Below are 19110 nucleotides of genomic sequence, written 5' to 3' on the forward strand. Positions count from 1 at the left end.
CCCCTGAGCTGCATGGAGCCCAGTGCTTCACTCCACAGCTGATGGGGCAGCAAATTAAAACTCCTTGAAGGAATTTTAGTTTGCTGTACCCCAAGTAATTTAAGATACATTACACCGCCAAATTTCCTACAGTGGCTGGAATTAATGCTCAATATGCCGCCGAGGTGTGCAAACACCAACACCATTAAAGTGGTACAAAAGCATTTAGCCCACTTTAAGGTGTCGTGCACACATACATGCCTGTCATTTCGGCTACACACGGCCCAGCATACTATTTAATGATACAACTGGTGCATGTTGCATTACAATTTGCAGCTGACCTTAGATCAGCTGTTACTTTGGTTCCTTTGAGGTTACAAGCCCATGCACTCCCAACATGCACACACATGCATTCACGCACACACGCAGACTTCCCCTTTCTCTGGCTGGCCAGGAGTCTGTTCCCCAGTCCTCAGACAGGCTTTGTAAAAGTGGAATTAAGGGAAAACTCAACCTGACTCTGATTCTCCAGAACACAAGGAAGATTTCAGCCAAGACAAAAAGACAGTAAGGGAGCACCTCCTCTATGGCTCACCCAAAATTCTCCAATCAGGTAGTCTCAGGCAGGGCCAGACAGGGCACTAGAAAGCCTGGAGAAGGCAGTTTGTTGCCATTCTGTGAGCAATCATCTCTCAAGGCTCCAAGGATGTGATATTGTGATGTTGTTCTGCTCATCGTGTGATCCCTGACCAGACACCAAAGTGTAGGTTCACCCAGCCTGGAGCCATAGCTGTACATTTAAACCACCATGTGAACCAAATCATTTTATGGTCATTTTCTACAACATGATTTGTGAAAATTGTATATGGGAGCCATTTGCAAACTGCTGCTCTTATCTAAAAAACATATTTGGATGGGATACTGCAGAGCTTGCTCAAATTTGCCTGAATTACTCTGCTGGTATTATATTGCTCAACCTAGATGAAATGACGGGTAGAAATGTTGATAAGATTAAAATTTTCCTCTGCAGTGCAGGTTCTCTTGAAGTGTTAGCTTGTATTATAATGAAATAAAATCATTTCTACAGTATTTGTTTTTAAACAGAACAAGTTTAACAGAAATCATTTTCTAAATTGCAGTTTTCGAGTACTTATTAATCTACAGAAGTAATATTTCAACAAGCCCATAAGCAAAATGTGCGGTCTATTAGCATCATCATTATAAAGGATTACTACACAGAATATGTTAAAGATATCTAGCTTATTTTTCTTATTGTCTCATAGTATGTTTGGTTATTGAATGAATATATTGCTCTTGGAATGTGTCAAATTTATATGCAATGCACTGTTTTTATGCCTTATCATGTTAGCTTCTTTGATGCTATATGAAATTGAACAATTCCTAGTAATTCAAAGGAGATTTAAGTATTTGTTCTCTACTAGGCGGAGTCACTAGTTGTTCAGATGGAACCAGCAACAGGGACAGCTTTAGGCTTGATGATGAAGTCCCTTATAGTGGACCATTCTGTGGCAGAGCCAAAGTACACACCGACTTCACTCCAAGTCCTTATGATACTGATTCTCTAAAAATCAAGGTGAGACAACCATCAAAATTTTTTTCTGGAATGGACATATCTGGTATTTGTGACATAATGGTTCTTTTCTTGAAAACCTTTTTATTTCCAATTTTCAGAAACACACAGCTGGGGACTGCTCTGACCCAGCTCAGTGTGCTGCAGAGGGGCTGGCCAGTGCATGCAGGTGCTTCAGGAAGCCTTCATGCCCCAGCCAACCCCATCAGCATATATATGTGTATTGCTGCAGTAAACAACACCACTGCAGGATACTACTGTTTTTTACAACTGTTAACCTATGGCAGTGTTTATTAGTTTACTGTAACCTAATAGGGATGCACATATAGATGCAGAGCCTTTACTGCAGAGCTATTTAAGCAGCTCCACAGTAAATGTCTTGTGTAGACGTGCCCACTGTGTACTTGCTGTTTTTGCACTTACTTCTGTGTGTCTGGAGGCACAACTTATGGTTAGTTCTTTGTGCTAAGACCCTCTCTTAAACTTTCCAGGACTATTATGTCAATTTTGAGAGAATTTATCCACCCTTGGGGAGAATTATGGGAACACTTTGGAGGACCAGCAGTACTCAAATAATTTAGTATGTTTCCTCCCTGCCAAGTGGGTTGTTGTCAGCCCACATGAAAGCAGATCCCAGGCTACAGCTCACACCCCTACACGGTTCAGCTAGCTAGCATGAGTTTAAGTACTTCCAGATAGCCATCAGAAACTCTTCCATGTGAGGAGTATGTTTGGACTAAAATTCAGGAAAGAGCCTGGGTTAGCTCTGCAGTGAGAAAATACCCTGTGAATGCTCCCTTGCCAAAGTTGCAAGCATTCCCTGACCACTACTAAAGGAAGGAGCCTCATGGAGGCTGATCTCCACCCATCATATTGTGCCCTGCTGGGTACAATGTCTGTGCAAAGGAGAAAGGGATGTGCTTATGCCCCCTAAACTCCATGGGGTGGGTAGGGCAAGAGCCAATATTACTATATATTGCTCTGTAATATTTTGATTTCTAATAACCAAAAATATCCTCCTTATACAAGAAGAGTTACTTCACATTAATAAATATTGACGAGCATTTCAGTTGCCACCACTCAGTGTCTTCTGTGCAGTGACACTGCTCTGGCTGTATTAAGGTAAAGCGGCCACATGTCACAAACCAACTGCATTTGGTCACCATCTTCTTTTTTATTTCTCTAGAAAGGAGACATTATCGACATTATCTGCAAAACCCCCATGGGTATGTGGACTGGCATGCTGAACAACAAAGTGGGCAATTTCAAATTCATTTATGTGGACATTATTATGGAAGAGGAAGCAGCTCCCAGGAAGATCAGGGCACACCGAAGAAGCAGAAGGGCAAAGCCTAAAACCTTGCAGGAACTCTTAGAGCGGATCCATCTGCAGGTCAGCGGATGCTTTCCTAGTTCTGTTTGGAATGCTTTGGGGTTTTTTACATTTGTTTTTAATTTAATTAGAGCCGCAATGACTAGTTCCAGAAAATACCAGTGGCTCAGAAAATTCTCCATCCTTACATTTACCTAACCCATGAATACCCATGTAAAAGTGGTTGAAGGAAATGCTCCTTGCATTGCCAAGTATGTGATTGTCAGCATGCAATTCTCTTAATTTGTACAGATCTTAGGGAAGGGATTGTCTTGTTATAATATGTGGATACTGTGTTTAGGCCCAGGGGACCCAGGTCTTGATTGGAAGTCTAGGTATTACATGAGCTAAATTATAAATAACAGTGGTATGCCCCAATCCAAGATGCAGTTAGGTATGCCCTTCAGCTCCAAACCGGTCCCTGCCATCTGCTGCTTGACCACTGAGAACAGACCGAGATGCTCCTAAGGTCGGCTTCCTGACCTATGGTGCCTCAGCTCTACTGGTCTCACCCAAGCCTTGACATGTCTTAGAAGAGGAGATTCTGCCAGCTAAAGGAATCGCACCTTTGTCCGGTCAAGCACTTGGAAAAATGGATCCCCCATCCAGAAAAAGAGGACTGCCTCATAGTCAAGTGCTCTGGCTTCACAGTTAACACTGACAACAAGTGGGTTATAGAAGATGAGAACGGATTTATGGCCCAAACAAGAGTAAATGCAAGGTATCAGGAACTATATGTTGAGATACAGATGGGAATATATAAGAATAAACAAACAACAATAACCCATAAATTCAGTTCAGTAGAAATTCAGTTCCTATTGAGCTCAACAGGTTTAAAAACAGCTTCTGCCTCTGACCTCTCCTCCAGGGCCTCCTGCAAGTCCTTGTTAGTGTCTTTTATTCAGCTTCCTGGCCCAGGGACTCCATTGTTTCCCCAAGTCCAGGAAAACTGAAGATAGAAACTTGCTCTCAAGGCAAAAAGGCAAAGCTTCAGTATAGTTTCTTATCTTGCCATTTAAATCTCTCCCCCTTCATTGAACTCTTGGGGAGCCCATGCTGTGCATGTACCCCCTCCCTCCCCCCCCCACACACTGCATGCTCCCCCAAAGGTGCACATTTGCCAGAGAAGCAATCATTCCTGATCTCATTAAGACCAGGAGAATATGTGCATCCTTTCAAACACGAGGAAAGCTAAATGCAGTATCCTCATAGTACTGTCTCTCACTGCTAGTTTCCCTGCTCTGAGAAATGTGCTTCCCTCAGTGGTTTGAGTAGCCAGATGTTATTCTTATGGCCCCTTCTTTTAAAATGTAAATTCATCATTGTCTGGAAGGGGCTGGTTCCTATGCCTCAGAGCACTTCAAAGTAAACAACTCATATGAGATGTTGATTTTCAGCAGTTGCTGTTTTGCAGCTGTTTAGGCTCTGAGCTTCTCTTCTGCACCAAACTTAGGTCATTTTCATATAGATGGACCATATGGAAATCCTGGAAAATCAGATCATCATCCGAGAAATCTGGGACACTCCCCAGTGCTCTCACAAGCCAGTGGAAGAGGAGCTACGAGTTGGGCAGTCAGCGGTGCCACACTACTCCAAGTCCTGGCCAGACTTTGGCCTGTGCCCCTGTGTTTCTGGGACACACATTATAGTTCTCCTTATGAGTTGGCCAGAACCAGCCTCTGAAATGCAGGACTGTCCTGGCTAAAACAGAGCATATAGTCACCCTATTTTCATAGGACAATCCTGACTCTATTATGGCATGTAAGAAGTATGTTTTATATCAAATACCACAATGCATATAAAATAAGGACAATAAGGCAAAATACAGCTTGACACTACCAATACATAGACATTACACATGCCAGATTAGTAAAACAAACTCAAAAATAGATGCATGACACCCCACGAACCCCCCAGATGTTAGTAGGGTTTGTAACAATAAAGACAACTGTGATATTGCTTTGATGTTTGTCTGTGCATGAACACATTCACACTGGGGCAGCATACATACCAAAGTGACAGGAGTGACCAGGAACCTTGCAGCTGCATTAGTCCTGCAGCCACTCACTGCAGTTGAAGGGACCAGGAGTGACAGTGCATTAGTCCTGCAGTCATCTACCTGGCTCTTTTTATTCATTCTCGGGTGCCTACTTTCTCTTGCGTACACAAGCTTGGCCACTTGAGAATCCCATGCGTGAAGAAACTACGGTTCCTACAGTAACGAACCACTGCAGAAGACATTCCTATAGGAAAGCTGGCATGCTTGTCATCTCTTGCAATCCCCAGCTGCCATCTGTGGCAGCCCAGCACAAAGAGCAAGAGTAGCCTGAATTGACACAGATCCGCTCCCAGGTCCAGCAGACACAAATATGGCTTAAAGCCACTTTTGCTTCTTTCCTTTCCATCTCTGGCACTACACCAAAGCAAATCCGTAGAGTAGAAAACATGGGTCATTTTTTTTCAAACACAACTGAAAAAGGTGGAAGAGTAAATTAAAAAAAAAAAACTTGCTTGTGGGTCTGTTCATGTCACCTCTGTAGTATGTGCTGAGAGTCTGTCCTCTCTATGGTCTCACTTTAACACAACGGCTACTCATCAGAAGGTTTCTTTGAATTAGCACACTGTCAGTCTGCTACTAAATTTCCCATCCGATAAAAGTGCTCTATTAAAAAAAAGCCATTTGATGAACCTGCCAATTGTGTATTTACTTTTTGGTTTATAGCAAACCTGTACTTCATTTTCTTTATGACTAGAAAATGTTTTCTGGCTGGACTCAAATTGTTTTCTGAGTACATAAAATTTGAATGCTGTTTCTTAGTCTATTTTAGCAGTGGAATAAATATTGTAACATAGATATGAAACAATAATGATGGCATTTATGAAGTACTTTGCAATTTCAAAGCAATTTACAAACACTAATTAATCCTCACTTGTCCCTACTTCAGTTTAGATAGGGAAATATTATTGGGTCAAATTGATCCCTTGTGTGACTTGAATTTTACCCATGACCTTCATGTGTAAAATTAGACCTTTAGAAGCTCTTCATGGGTAAAATTTAGACCTTTAGAAGCTCTAAAAATGGACATAGACACTAATATAAAAAGGTAACTCAGGACTGCGGAGTAAGAGATCAGTTGAACCAACACTAGAAAACCAGAGCCCCTGACTCCATACTCAGTCAGTTGGGCTAGACATTCAAAAGCCTGACCCTGAATTGATTCAATTTTTGCAGGTTAGTCTAACCTGGCTAGGTTGAACCGGTTTCCAACTGAACAGACATTTGCTCTGGACTGAGGAAATGCAGGCACATACCTGCAGTGGCTCAGGCTAGAAGCTCAGGGGTGCTAAAGCAGCCCTCCCTTCCCCTCCAGAGTGCTGAGGGGGCATGGCCAGACCCCAGCAGGATGCTTTGATTAGGGAAGAGTTGTCTGCCCAGCAGCCCAGCAGGGAACTGATAACTGTATTTATCACCCCTAACTCAGTGTTGATCACCCCATTAAGAAAACAAAGGTACATTACCAGCTACCTGTTGATTCTCCCTTTGTACTGCCACAGCACAGACTGTAGCCAGCATGTGGTCTGCTAGCTAATGCTGAGGTGTCTGTAAGGCAGAAGGGACAGGGAGGGCAGGGGGGAGGAGCAGGCAGATGCTTGCAGTCTGTATAGAGTGGCAGCCAGGGAGCAGAGGGCAGGGGCCAGCCCTGCTGTGGAGCAGAGAGCCCTGCCCAGCCCAGAAAGCATGCCAGGATGCTGGGGGAGTCTGATTTAACTTAAACCAGTAAGAGGTCTGGGACAGACATTCCATAAACCGGTTTGAGCCAAATCAGTTAAGTCTGATACTACATTCAACCAGGTTTATCTCAAACCAGTTTTAGCCATTTTCAAACTGGTTTCTGTGCACTGAACATCTGTTCTGTTACAGGTTTAAATCAGATTCTGATCACTTAAACTGGTTTATGTGTAATGTCTGTCCCTAGCCTTGCGGACTGAAGAGAAAATATGAGGGACCAACTGGAAACATGGCCCAAACTATGAATGACAGATTCAGATCTACCCACTTCTAAATTATGAGGGGTCTCTGGATGTGGAGTTTGGGTTTGTCGTATTGTAAATGTTGGGCCAGTCACTGAAATTCGGGGGGATTTGAATAAAATTCATTGCTAACAAATAATGGAAATTCTCATTTAGTGGTCTGAACATTTTTTATTTTCTTCCCTGATCTGTTAAGGAATTGTGGTTTTAATTCTGTATCACTTATCCCTTCCAGAGAATCCAACTGTTACTTCAAAATAGCACATTAGAAAATATGAAGAATACCATAAACTTAATTTCATTCCATGACCTTTTAAATGGCTTAACATGTATAGCATATACTATGCAATGAGTGCTTTTATGGTTGACTGCTGTGGTTCCTGGTGGTCCACTGATGAAAAGAGAAAACCCTGGAGTTTTAAACTCTTCCATTTCCAACAAGAGTAAAACACGAAGTTAGGGGAGTTCTAGGCACTTGGCCAGGTATTCAGTTGATGTAAACCAAGGTCAAAAAGGAAATAGTGAATTATACAAGCTCATGATCTGGTCCACTGTTATCTATTGGATAGCTATTTGGTAAGTGAACCCCAATCTGATTGTAAAGTGTTAGATTTATTTGACTGTGCCACAATTTAAGATGCCTGATGCTTAGACATGACTAGGAAGGGAACAGAACTGTCTTTATAGATGCTTCAGAAAAAATGTTGGTTGGGGGTTCCTGGTGCTGCAGGGGTCCTGACTGCTTTTTTTCTTTGCCCAAAAAAAATGAAAGAGATAAAACTGTAGTTATGTCTCTAACCTCTCTTGTTCATGGACTGAATTGTTTGTTTGGGTTCCTACTTGTAGGAATACACATCAACTCTCTTGCTAAATGGCTATGAGACTTTGGAGGACTTGAAGGATCTACAAGAAAGCCATCTGATTGAGCTGAATATTACAGACCCAGAAGACAGGGCCAAGCTACTGTCTGCAGCTGAAAGTCTACAAGACTATGAAAGTAAGTGTTTAAACTTTCATTCATTGTTAGGTCTAACTTGCAGAAACACATAAGTTACATGTTACAGTAACAAACAAAAATGATAAGATGTTATGTCTGAAGATAGACTAGAGTTTTTTCTGATACATGGTTCATTTTTTCTTCTTTGTTCAAACATCTATTTTTCTCTCCTGATTATACAAATAATCCTTCTTCCAGTAGTATCTGAACATTTCTCAATCTTTAATGTGTTTATCCTTATGACAGCCCTGAGAGGTAGATACATGCAATTATCCCCTTCTTACAGATGGGAACTCAGGCACAGAGGCTGACTTGCCCAAGGTCATAGAAAAATGCTGTGGTACAGCAGAAAATTGAACCTTCTGAATTTCAAGAGAGTGTCCTGATGAAAATATAGCTACTTCCTATTAGTACAATAAAGTATTTTCACTGTTGGAAAGGTGATCCTGGCCACATCTACATGAGACGCTACTATTACCCAGTAGTGTCGCGTGTCATGAAGCACAATGTGATGCTACTGCCCAACAGTAACAAGCTACTGCACAGTAATAATGAGCTACTGTACAGTCAGCACCACCAAAAAGCTGCTCAGGGATGCTACAGTAACTCCAATTACTTCGCAGTCATTTAGTACTTGTGTATGCAAGTATTAAATAAATGCATAGTAACAACTGTGCAGTCAGCATCTCATGTAGATACAGCCCCTGAAGAGACAGACTTCAACTTCATCTCCTCACACATCTTTTCTCCTCTTTCAGTCCCTATCCACCACATTTACTGGCATTTCTAGTAAGGGTCAACGAATAGCAGTTTGGATAAAATAGAAGCTGATCTGCAGACCAAATAAAAGCTCCTGTGCAGGCTAAACCCACAAAGAACCTAACCTCAATGTTGTTTGAAATTCAGAGAGCTGATTGTTGTTTGTGTGCATGCATGTATTTTGCCATTTTTCTTCTTCTATTGCTTGGCACTTTCACCTGAAGTAGAAATGCCAAGACATCATAAGACATGCTGTCCTTGTGATAGCTCCAGCCTGATTTCTAAACCAAAATAGTTCAGACCAAGTTCCTGTAAACTTTGGCTAAACATGCCCACATTTGTACTTTCATCTTGACCCTGCCTTCAGAGTCTGTTTGTCATTACTGCAGTTAACTCTTAACTGAGCAGTCATTTCATCAGGTGTCCAGTCTGAACTGGGGATTATCTGAAATCAAAAATGGGACCTGAAAATGCAAACCCATGCATAGAAGTTTTGGGGATTTCTTACAGCTCATAACAAAACTAATAGCTTATCTGCATCTCCCTAGTCTGTCACTTGACTGGAGAGAGGCGTGAATCTCTCTCTCCCTCTCTCATAATCTTTCACATACACCTATATGCTGTACATTAAGTTCAGTTAATCAGGATTTCACCCTAGATAAGCACTCGTATTCTCACCCTGCTTCTCTGAATTTCTGAGAACCCCAATGGCTATCTTAGCTCCCCTCAGCTTTCTCCCTTTAGTTTCCCAGCACTCCCTTTCATACACCCTCTTTTGATCTTTCTGGACCCTCGCTCTTATTCTGTACTTGACTCCCTTTGCCCCTGCAGTCTCTCCTTGCCCAGTTAGTTACTGGAAAGGAAAGAGGTTTCACAAGAACTGGCAAGAAGAGTTGTTCAAATGACCTCTTCTGCAAACACCATTACTCTCTATGGACCAGATGAAGGAAGGAAATCAGGATCAGAACTTCTTTCTACTCAATGGTGTCTGTCAGTTGAGGGTCTGAGGAGACTACCAAAGCAAGACTGAAGTAAGAAGGAGTGTGCCTGGCAGAGAGGCAGCTATACTGCTTGACAACTCCAACCAGTGGTTATGGAAGAGACTAAGTAGTATTCACGTGTGGCAAGCTGCCTTTAATCTGACTTCGTGCATGTGTGTGTGTCTGTGCGTGCACGCCAGCATGTGCATGTGTATAGCTTGATAACTGGCTGCTGTATTCTGTATGTTGTATACAATAGCTTAACAGGAGTTGTGTAAGCAAGACACAAGCCATGGATGCTGCCTAAGGAGGAGGTGAGGGGAAGAATGGAGTTGGGGGGGTGTCACACTCCCACCCTGCCCATGCAGTGGTTCTGGTCCCCGCAGCAGGGAGTGGTGAGCAGCAGTGACAGGGTTGACTGCCTGGGTATCAGCAGCACATGGTGCAGAGCCAGCAGCTGGCAGAAGCAGGGAGCTACAGTGGGGAGGTGCCCGAGAGGATTAACCATGGTGCCTCTTCTTTTTTTGCCGAAAAATGTTTTTTTAAGTCACAACTCACCACGTGTAAGCAACAGAAAAGGAGGCAACATCTCCCTCTGCAGCAGTGGACCTCTGGTTAGCTTGCCCTGTTTCTGCTGACCACTGCCCCCACACCATGTGTTGCCACTGCCCAGGGTACAGAACTGGATGGTTAGAACTCTGGTTTTATGGTATGCATTTTACAACATCAATATTTAACCAGGAAAAAAACAGGAATAGAAAATGCTAGGGTTGTGGAGGGGTTTTTCAAAGAGTTTTGTATCAGCATGGAGCATGAGAGCAAAGCATGAGGGTTTTTCACAGGTCAGCGTGGTCGTGAAGAAAACCTATTTTGTTATGGTGTACTTACGGTTTACTATTTATAATCCTAAAGCAGTAAATGTATTGCAGGCTGTTTAACTTTCTTAACTTTTTAAGAACTTGGCACCAAATTGTGTCCGTCTCAAGTTCCTTTTATTTTTAGCATGTTCAGCATGTTCCCATGCCACTAAAAGTGTAACGATCATGTAAGGTATGACTGGGCAAGATCTCTGCATGTCCCTTACATTTAATTAATTTTTATTATCCATATGTGATCCCTGCTTTTTGCTGTTATATGTCATTGTTATGCAGGCAAAATACTGCTCCTGAGGACATCTGTCCCCTAACATACAGCTGAAGTTGTTAATTATGTTAATAATAACAATAAATCTTATAAAGTGCCCCGTGTTTCAAAGCCTGTGATGATGTTTGCATTATTAGATGGAGGGAAGGGATGAATATTTTCTTCACATCAGCTTTGGATACATAGTGTCAATTTTATAGTATTTGAATTCAATCTAAGAATGTACCCAAAAATTATGAATAGTAAATGCTCACACTAGAATTCAGGACAGCACTTATACATGCACTTAACTATAAGCACCTGCCAAAGTCCCATTTACTTCAATAAGACTTGTGTATGCTTAAAATTAAGCATATGCTTGAATGATTTCCTAAATAGAGGTGATCTCCTGACCCAGGAAAATGGTGATCAAGTTTACCTTCCCTGATTGCCATTGCACCATAATGTTTGTCATCTGACTAATGGGAGAGAGCTGTAATGTATAAGTGATATCATACTTCTAAAGCAGAGAGATATTAAAGACTTAAATTGATAAACCTCCATAGAGGACAACTGGGCAAGTGGCTAGAAAAAAAGAATGAGAGCCCAGATGACTTTGTGGGTAAATTCAAGCATTAGAATCTGACTCACTCTGTGACCTTGGTCATGTCAGTTGACATCCTTGTGCTTGAGTAAATCCAATTGGAAAACTGGGTGTAAAAAGGTTGGCACAATTGTTATAAGTGAATTCTAACATCTGAAATGAACTTTCCAAGCTCAATATTTTCTTCCTAAATGGACATGACTCAATCCAACACAAATGATTTCTTAATTAAAATTGATTTTTTGCCCTGCTTAAGTGAGCAGCATAATTACCCACAGCTACAAGGTAATCTGTTTACCAGCCACAGCAATTGCATTTAGGGACACTAAAATACATGTTCAACAGTCATCTAGGTAAACATAATGCTCTTTCTTTAAGCTGTGTGAGACAGTACTGATGACATCTATTATACTTGCAGTTCAAAGCTTGTCATTCTCACAGAGCTTGAACCATTTCTACTTTTTTGTAATGTAGTAGTGCAGCCCCCCTGAAACTTGGAATCAATTGATCTCAAGAAGTGTCCAGATTTGAAACGAAAGGTTTTCTGAGTTTGTGCAGTACTAGTATGATTTGTTATGTCCAAATGTTTTAGGGCAGGAGTACTCAACCCCCAACTTGTAGGCCAGATCTTGCCCCTGGTGCAGTGTCATCTGCCCTGTGGGGCTTTTCCCAGGTCTGTGAGGTCTGCCAGCATTCTCTTCTACTCTCCTGCAGGTATCTCTATAGCAGTGATATTCAATCCAGGTGTTGTGGCACCCTGGGGTACCATGAGATCCTTTGAAGAGTGTTGCAATGTATGAGGAGATAAGCAGATAAACACAGGCTCAGGCTTATCCTTGCTTGGCTGCTTCCCCACCCTGCTTGCCCTGCCCTTCCGTAGGGAAATACTTACTGTAATATATAAATGCATTCTTGGGTGTCACTCAATTCACAAAAGCTGTGGAGGAGTGCCTCAAGTTCAGTGAGGGTGTTCTGAGTTAAAAAATGTTGGGAACCACTCTATAGCATTTGGACTTCCTCCTCTAGTGCATGAAGTGTCATGACTAACATTTATTAGTTGCAGATTCTCTTTCAACCCTGGTGGACTTCTGTAATTTTGCAAAACTCACAAAGCCACTAGGTCTCTAACAGGTTGAAATTGCTGCAGCTCTTCTGAAGTCAGTGAAACTTAAGCATGTTCTGAATAAGAATGGACTTAAGCATAGGTTGTAGAATCAGGGTTTTAGACTGAGTCAGAGCTTTAGACTAAGATTTTTCTGGAGGGACCTGTCCTTTTACCAATTCTGTAAAGTGTCATGCATGTCTAGGCAGCTACATAAATAATAGTAATTTCCAAGTATAAAGTGAAACAGTACAGGTTTATCACACATCTGTTGTCGAAGGCATACAACCTAATATTTTTTCAGTACTTTTAGTCTCATCCCACAGTCTAAAGTAGTGCAAGAATATACGTGTCAAACCGATGCATATCTCAGACTCTGCTGGCCATATCTTAGACAACACTGACTGAAAACTATTTATCTCCTATGAAACGGCTTTACTGTAGAAAAATAATATGACTTCCATTTGTTGATAAGATATTGAGGTCTGATGATTCTGCAACATTTAACGGTACTTTATTTTTATCTATTTCTGTTTCTTGTGCATTGTATGTTCTTCTGACATCCTAACAAGATTAAGCCTACAAACTTACCTTTAATGATAGCTTGAACATGTATGTGTTAGACCAGGAAATTCAGAGGAAATAGGTAAAAAAAGCCAAGAGATAAAAATAAGCCTATCTTCGCCTTGTGAAGCTGAACAACTTGAGTTGTACACTGCATCTATTTCTATTTATAATGCTCAGGTTCCTTCCTGTTGAGCTTATTTTTGCATTCATTACATGATATAGGTAGGTGACAAAAATTCTGTCCAAAATATTTATACTAAAATTGGCCTTTTTACAAGCAAATTTGTACTCTGAAATGTTCTGTTTTTGAACAGAAAACTGTTGACTTTTTATTTTCATCAAAAAAATCTAAAATTTAGGCCAAAAAAACCTCCCAAATTTTACTTTTCTCTACATTTTATGTGAAAAATATTTGGCATTCCTTGACAAGCTCTAGTAACAATGTAGCTGTTCAGAGCTCCATTTTATTTTTTTTGACAACTTTCTTTTTAGTTTACTTGTCAGAAGATATTTCATTGATTGAGTTACAGAGGGCCTGTGTTCCAATATACTGTTCGCTTGTCATTAAGGACAAAATTTGCTTATAAAGTTGCCTATGAACAGCAGACAAACATAAAAAGCTAACAACAACAATAATCAGCCATATATTTTCATCTTTAAAAAATGTAAGTCCAAATGTGTGTGTCTGTCACTGTGACAACTAAAGTGGAAGCCATTAATACAAAAAGCACATGATTCCTTTGTGCACTGGAAGTTAATTTACACAGACAAACACAGCTAATGGAAAGAAAGCTGAAGAAAAGTAAAAATGGTGTGTATGTGTATGTGCATGCACAAATATATATATATGTGCACACACAGAAGCACTCACACACACTAAGCAGCCAGAAATCAGTGTATCTTCCCTTCTACTTGAAGGAAAAAGAGAAAACAGACAGAGCTTCCACTTTGACCTTGAGAATGTAAACAGGATTAACACGTTTAGGTCACTACAAGGCAGAATAGACAGATGATTCTACAGAAGCTGATAAAAGCATCAGCAAGTTGCATTATAGCTGATCATGGGATTACAGCTGAAGAATAAGAAGACCTTCTGAATTCAGCAACTCAAGAAGGGTTCATACCATAGCATAGTGAATTCTGTGCTCAGTGACCCAGTAGACTTGTTTATTTCTAGAACTGGTTACAAGATTACTAATGAAAAAGTTAATATCACAAACAACAACAATCCAGCCTGCTACTACAAAGAAGTCCTAGTGTAATGCTACTGGAACAACTGGAGTTATGCTAGTCATTAATTTGGCTCAATATGATAACAAGCAAGCAAAAAAGGTTACATTTGTTATGACAGACTAGCTGAAAGAGTTACAGGTACCAGTTAAATGTGTCCAAAAGTACACAGTTTAAATGAGGATAATTATCCATTAATAGTGGGAGATGGAGGATTCTCCCTCTCTTGAGTTGTTTAAATCCAGACTAGACAGCTTTCTAAAGGATAAGTCATACCTCCAACAGAGGTTATGTTTTTGATGGAGAAATTAGTAGGTGATGTTCAATGATCTATGTGCACACAAGAGTTCAGACTAAATGATTATAGAGTAGTTGAAGAAACTATGACAGGGAGTAATGAGTTAGGCATAAGGAGGTGGTATCATTTCTGTATGTGGAATTTGCAAGATTAATATGGGATGCTACCTACATTTTAACAAGGATATTGGAAAATTGGAGATGGGGCAGAAAAGAGCCACAAAAAATGATTCAGGGGCTGGAGAAAATGCCTTTCAGTGAGAGACCTAAAGAACTCCATCACATGGGCTGATCAAAAAAGGAGATTGGGAAGTGAACTGATTTACAAGTACCTTCACAAGGAGAAAATATGCAATACTAAAGTGTTTTTTAATTCAGTAGAGAGAAGCATAACAAAAACCAAACACTGGAAGCTGAAGCTAGACAAACTCAGATGAGAAATTAGGCATATATTTTAACAGCAAAAGTGATAAATTACTGTAACAAAGTACAAAGGGAAATGCATCAACTTCAGATCATGGCTGAAAATACACTTTAGTTAAACACAAGTGATTTAGCTTATTTTAGGTATAACTGGGTGAAAGTTATTGGCCTGTAATAGACAGGAGTTCAGACAGGTTAATCCTTTGGCCCCTCCTGACCTTAAACCATATGAATCTATGAATCTTCTTTATGCATCTGGCTTTTCCAGGAGGGATTTTGCCTTCTAAGCCACAATCTGTCCTCATAACTCAGTGAAACACACTGTAAATACACTCTAGCCTCCAGCCTGATGATAGACGCATGCCAAGTAAGGACAGTCTATGAGTGCCCATAATCTACTCCACCTCCAGTAGACAGTATGCATCTGCACTGTAAAGCTGTCACCATTAACAAATATAGGACTAATTGAAATAATGGAACTTTGTTAATTACATATAACAATTCACCCATCATTCTCATGATTAATTTGCCCTTGCCTCAGTCTGCTTTACTATGTGTGTCACATTCTCTCTGCACTGATGATCGTCTTAATTGTTTTGGGTCAGTTTAAATTGTGCTCATGTGTGTCAGCAGTGAAGGTTCAGTGATAATTATTTTACCCCAGAGTAACCATCTAAGTGGAATAAAGGTGCATTCTTTAACAAAAAAATAAAGGTTGAGTTTCCATGGAGAGTATATATTTGGTGAGAAGCTGTCTCTCTCCTCTGAGGCCTGCTTTCTTCCTGGAAAGCAACCAACATTTGAAGTCACAAGTGACCAAAAGGAATGCCTCAAGGAAGATTAGAAATGAGTGGAAAATCTTGTGTATTATGAAGAAATTTGCTATGAATAAACAGCAGGTAATTTCTGGCCAAAAAAGAGGAAATCTTATTAATGAGATATTTATTTATGATGTATATCAAATTCTTGGCACAGAGACATATACAGTCAGGGAGACCTGAGGCGGTGATTTGCTGAGAAATCAGTTTACACTCTTCCCATTAAAGCTGCACGCCTTTGCCATTCACTAGCAGATTATTCAGAATAGAGCAATGTTAAGTAAGGGTAAATGTTTTGCAGGAGAAAGTTACTTCTATTTAATTTGGGCCAGATTTTCAGAAGGCAAGACAGGAGTCATAAAGCTTTCATTGAGTTTTTTACAGCTACCTTTTTGTGCCTTCTGTCTCTCTCTCTCTCTCTCTCTCTCTCTCTCTCTCTCTCTCTCTCTCACACACACACACACACACACACACACACACACACACACACACACACACACACATCGAGCCACTTCATTTTTTATGCCATTTTTTTTAGAACTTTTGAAGATGAAGCATTTGGATGGCATGTACTGGACCCAAGTACTGCAAATAAGGTTCCTACTCTATGAGGTTTATTGTCTAGAATTACAGAAGCAATTATATATTACATTACAAATAAAACAGAAGACTGAGGTTGCTTTGTGAACTAAAATGCTACATGGTAGTGATTGAATCTTTACAGGAGCTTTGAAAGTGAGGGAGAGGAGAAAATCTGGCTTATATTGAACCACAATAGTTCAAAGCAGGGTTTGGCAACCTTTTCCCCACAGTTGGCTGCTGCCTGCAACCTAGCTCAAGTTACATTCCCACACCCCATGATGATCAGAGACTGCTGCAAGAGGAATAGAGAGAAAAGGGCAGGTGCTAGGATCCTGGGGGGCCTTCTCTGCTGTAGCAGAGAAACTAAGTTGAATTTGGTAGGTACTAGGACCCTTGGGACATCTCCTCTGCTGCTGTGGCTGTAGAGTGATGCAGATTGCCTGAACTGTGGGATACATTCAGTTCAGAAGCCACGTCTGGCCTGTGGGCTGTAGGCTGTAGACCCCTGGTTCAATACATTGTGAACAAGCAGAACCCGTGCACAGTCCCGTTAACTGCAATTAGTTCAGCAGGGGCTCAAGTATCCACTTGTGAACCACATATTGCACTTTGCAGGGTCAAGGTCAAGCTGAACAGGAGTTTAGGGGCTGTTGACATCATCTAGTAGTAAAAATTCTTGGTGCTTTGATTTCTAAGATTTCAGCTTCTAACAGATACAGAGGACATACTTAAGAGCACAGTGGTGTTGCCCATTCAGTGTCTGCAGTACTTCAAGATCAATCGTTATCAGACCCTTGCTTGAGATACTTTTATAACACATCCTTTTTCTTCTTTTTTTTCTACAGCTGAACAAGAGCATGAAAATGAGAAAGTGCCCCTGAGTTTAAGCCCTGACCTGAGCTTTAACAAGTCACAGTTAAATGACTGTCCAAGAGACTCTGGCTGTTACATCTCATCAGAAAATTCAGATAATGGTAAAGAAGAGCTGGATCCAGAAACCCTGTCCAACTTAGTACAGACAATCAGTATCACCGAGTCAAACTGATTCTGTCCGTGTGCTTTTCTGCAGCTTTGCAGATATGACTAGCTGATACGTGAAGCTAACTTGTTAGTGTGGCAGCATAGCAGTAGTCTGCAAAATATCCTCGACAGTGAACACCCTCGTAGGATTTCCACATGAAATACTGTGTTTTAGACTATATTCAGTGTTTGGATATTGCCTAGCTAAATCTTGCATGGTGAGAACAGTGCCCCAGGATTTACTTCTTAATTAACCCTTGAACAATTGACTGAAGAGAAAGTGAAATAATTGCTATATATTTATAAATAGATTTATATATATATGTACAGTAAATGCATTTTCTATAATAACAGGTAGTGGTTTTAGTGAGTGGCACATAGTTATGGTTATGTTCACTTCCAGATCCTTCCAAAATATTGTACATAGTATACATATTTATTATTTTAAATCCTGATAATAATTACACCGTATCCTTTTTTATTTTCTGATGTGTGTTGGTTTGCTATTGTACAAAACATGCTTTTCATCAATACATCATCATAATGGAAAGGTGAACAGACTGATTCTGCAATTGAAAATATTGGGCCTGATTCTCATTTACATTAAAGTTGCTTCATACAACTCTGCCTTAAAGAGCCTCACAAAAGGCTTAAAAGTAATTTACAGCCATTTTCAAACCTCTTCACACATTGTCATAATGGTGCAAAAGAACTTTAAGGGAAATCAAAATCAGGGCATCTATATTCAATAACCTTCAGGAATACATGGCACACTGAGTTTCTTACATGCTGTTATCTTCCCTAGAAATTCATGTCTTTTCTGAACATTGTGAAAAGAAAGTGAGCTATTTTTCACCAAATGGATATCCACAATTGAGTTTTTTCATTTGTTTTTGTGAACCTCCTTCCTCTTGTGCTTAGTCTAGCATTTGTTAGCAGAAATATATTTGGTTATGTACAAATGCCAATAGCTAATGCATAAGTATATATCATTCTCCCTTGTCTGACAGTAAATTCTCATTCCCTATGTATTTTATATTGGAATAAATATTTAATTTCTTGTTTTCTTCATAAAGTACTTCTATTGACAATAAACAGAAGTATGTGATTGAGCCACTTATCAATTATTTCATTTTTTTTCTGGACATTAGCTCTGAAGGACTGTACTTTTCTAATGGTAACATTGTAGATGACAAATCCACTGAGCATTCTTTTATCATGCATGATCTGTGTATCAAATCAATGGAACAACTTCCTGGTCACCTATTAGTCTCACAATTTTCATAATTTAAGGCATTTATATTTACATTAAATAGTTTCCACTAGATTACTGACAATTTCAAATGAAAATTTGGATGAGACCGTGCATGGAAAGTTCCAGCCCCAAAAGACAATTTCTGTAGGAGTTATGAGGAAGTGAAAATAAGGGCTTGTGCAGCCATCAGTAAATGCTGTGCCACTGTGGAGGTAGTCATGTTGGTTTCAGAGTATATAGTTCTTCTGGGAAGAAACCGCTCTAAAAGGCTATTGTGGGAAAGTGTATCATAGGATTTCAAAGATTTCAAATAAGCTCAACTGACAAATAAAAGGAAGGGAGGGTTGTTTTGTTTTGTTTTTAGCTTCTAGACTTGGAGG

At 40.2% G+C, this 19110-nt stretch overlaps 1 protein-coding gene across 2 annotated transcripts in view; it reads left to right on the plus strand.

The window, feature by feature from the left end:
• The window catches only part of LOC109303288 (SAM domain-containing protein SAMSN-1-like), a 187674-nt gene extending 169087 nt beyond the window's left edge, over nt 1-18587 (plus strand). For both annotated transcript variants that reach the window (XM_019525469.1, XM_019525470.1), the window contains 4 exons: nt 1422-1573; nt 2757-2963; nt 7821-7971; nt 17301-18587. In XM_019525469.1, coding sequence (XP_019381014.1) covers nt 1422-1573; nt 2757-2963; nt 7821-7971; nt 17301-17500 — 710 coding nt within the window. In that variant the 3' untranslated portion in view covers nt 17501-18587. The remainder of the gene's footprint in view (nt 1-1421; nt 1574-2756; nt 2964-7820; nt 7972-17300) is intronic.
• The last annotated feature ends 523 nt before the right edge of the window (nt 18588-19110 follow it).

This window comes from Gavialis gangeticus, unplaced genomic scaffold (assembly GCF_001723915.1).
Source record: "Gavialis gangeticus isolate Ggan-Ray unplaced genomic scaffold, GavGan_comp1, whole genome shotgun sequence".
NCBI lineage: Eukaryota > Metazoa > Chordata > Crocodylia > Gavialidae > Gavialis > Gavialis gangeticus.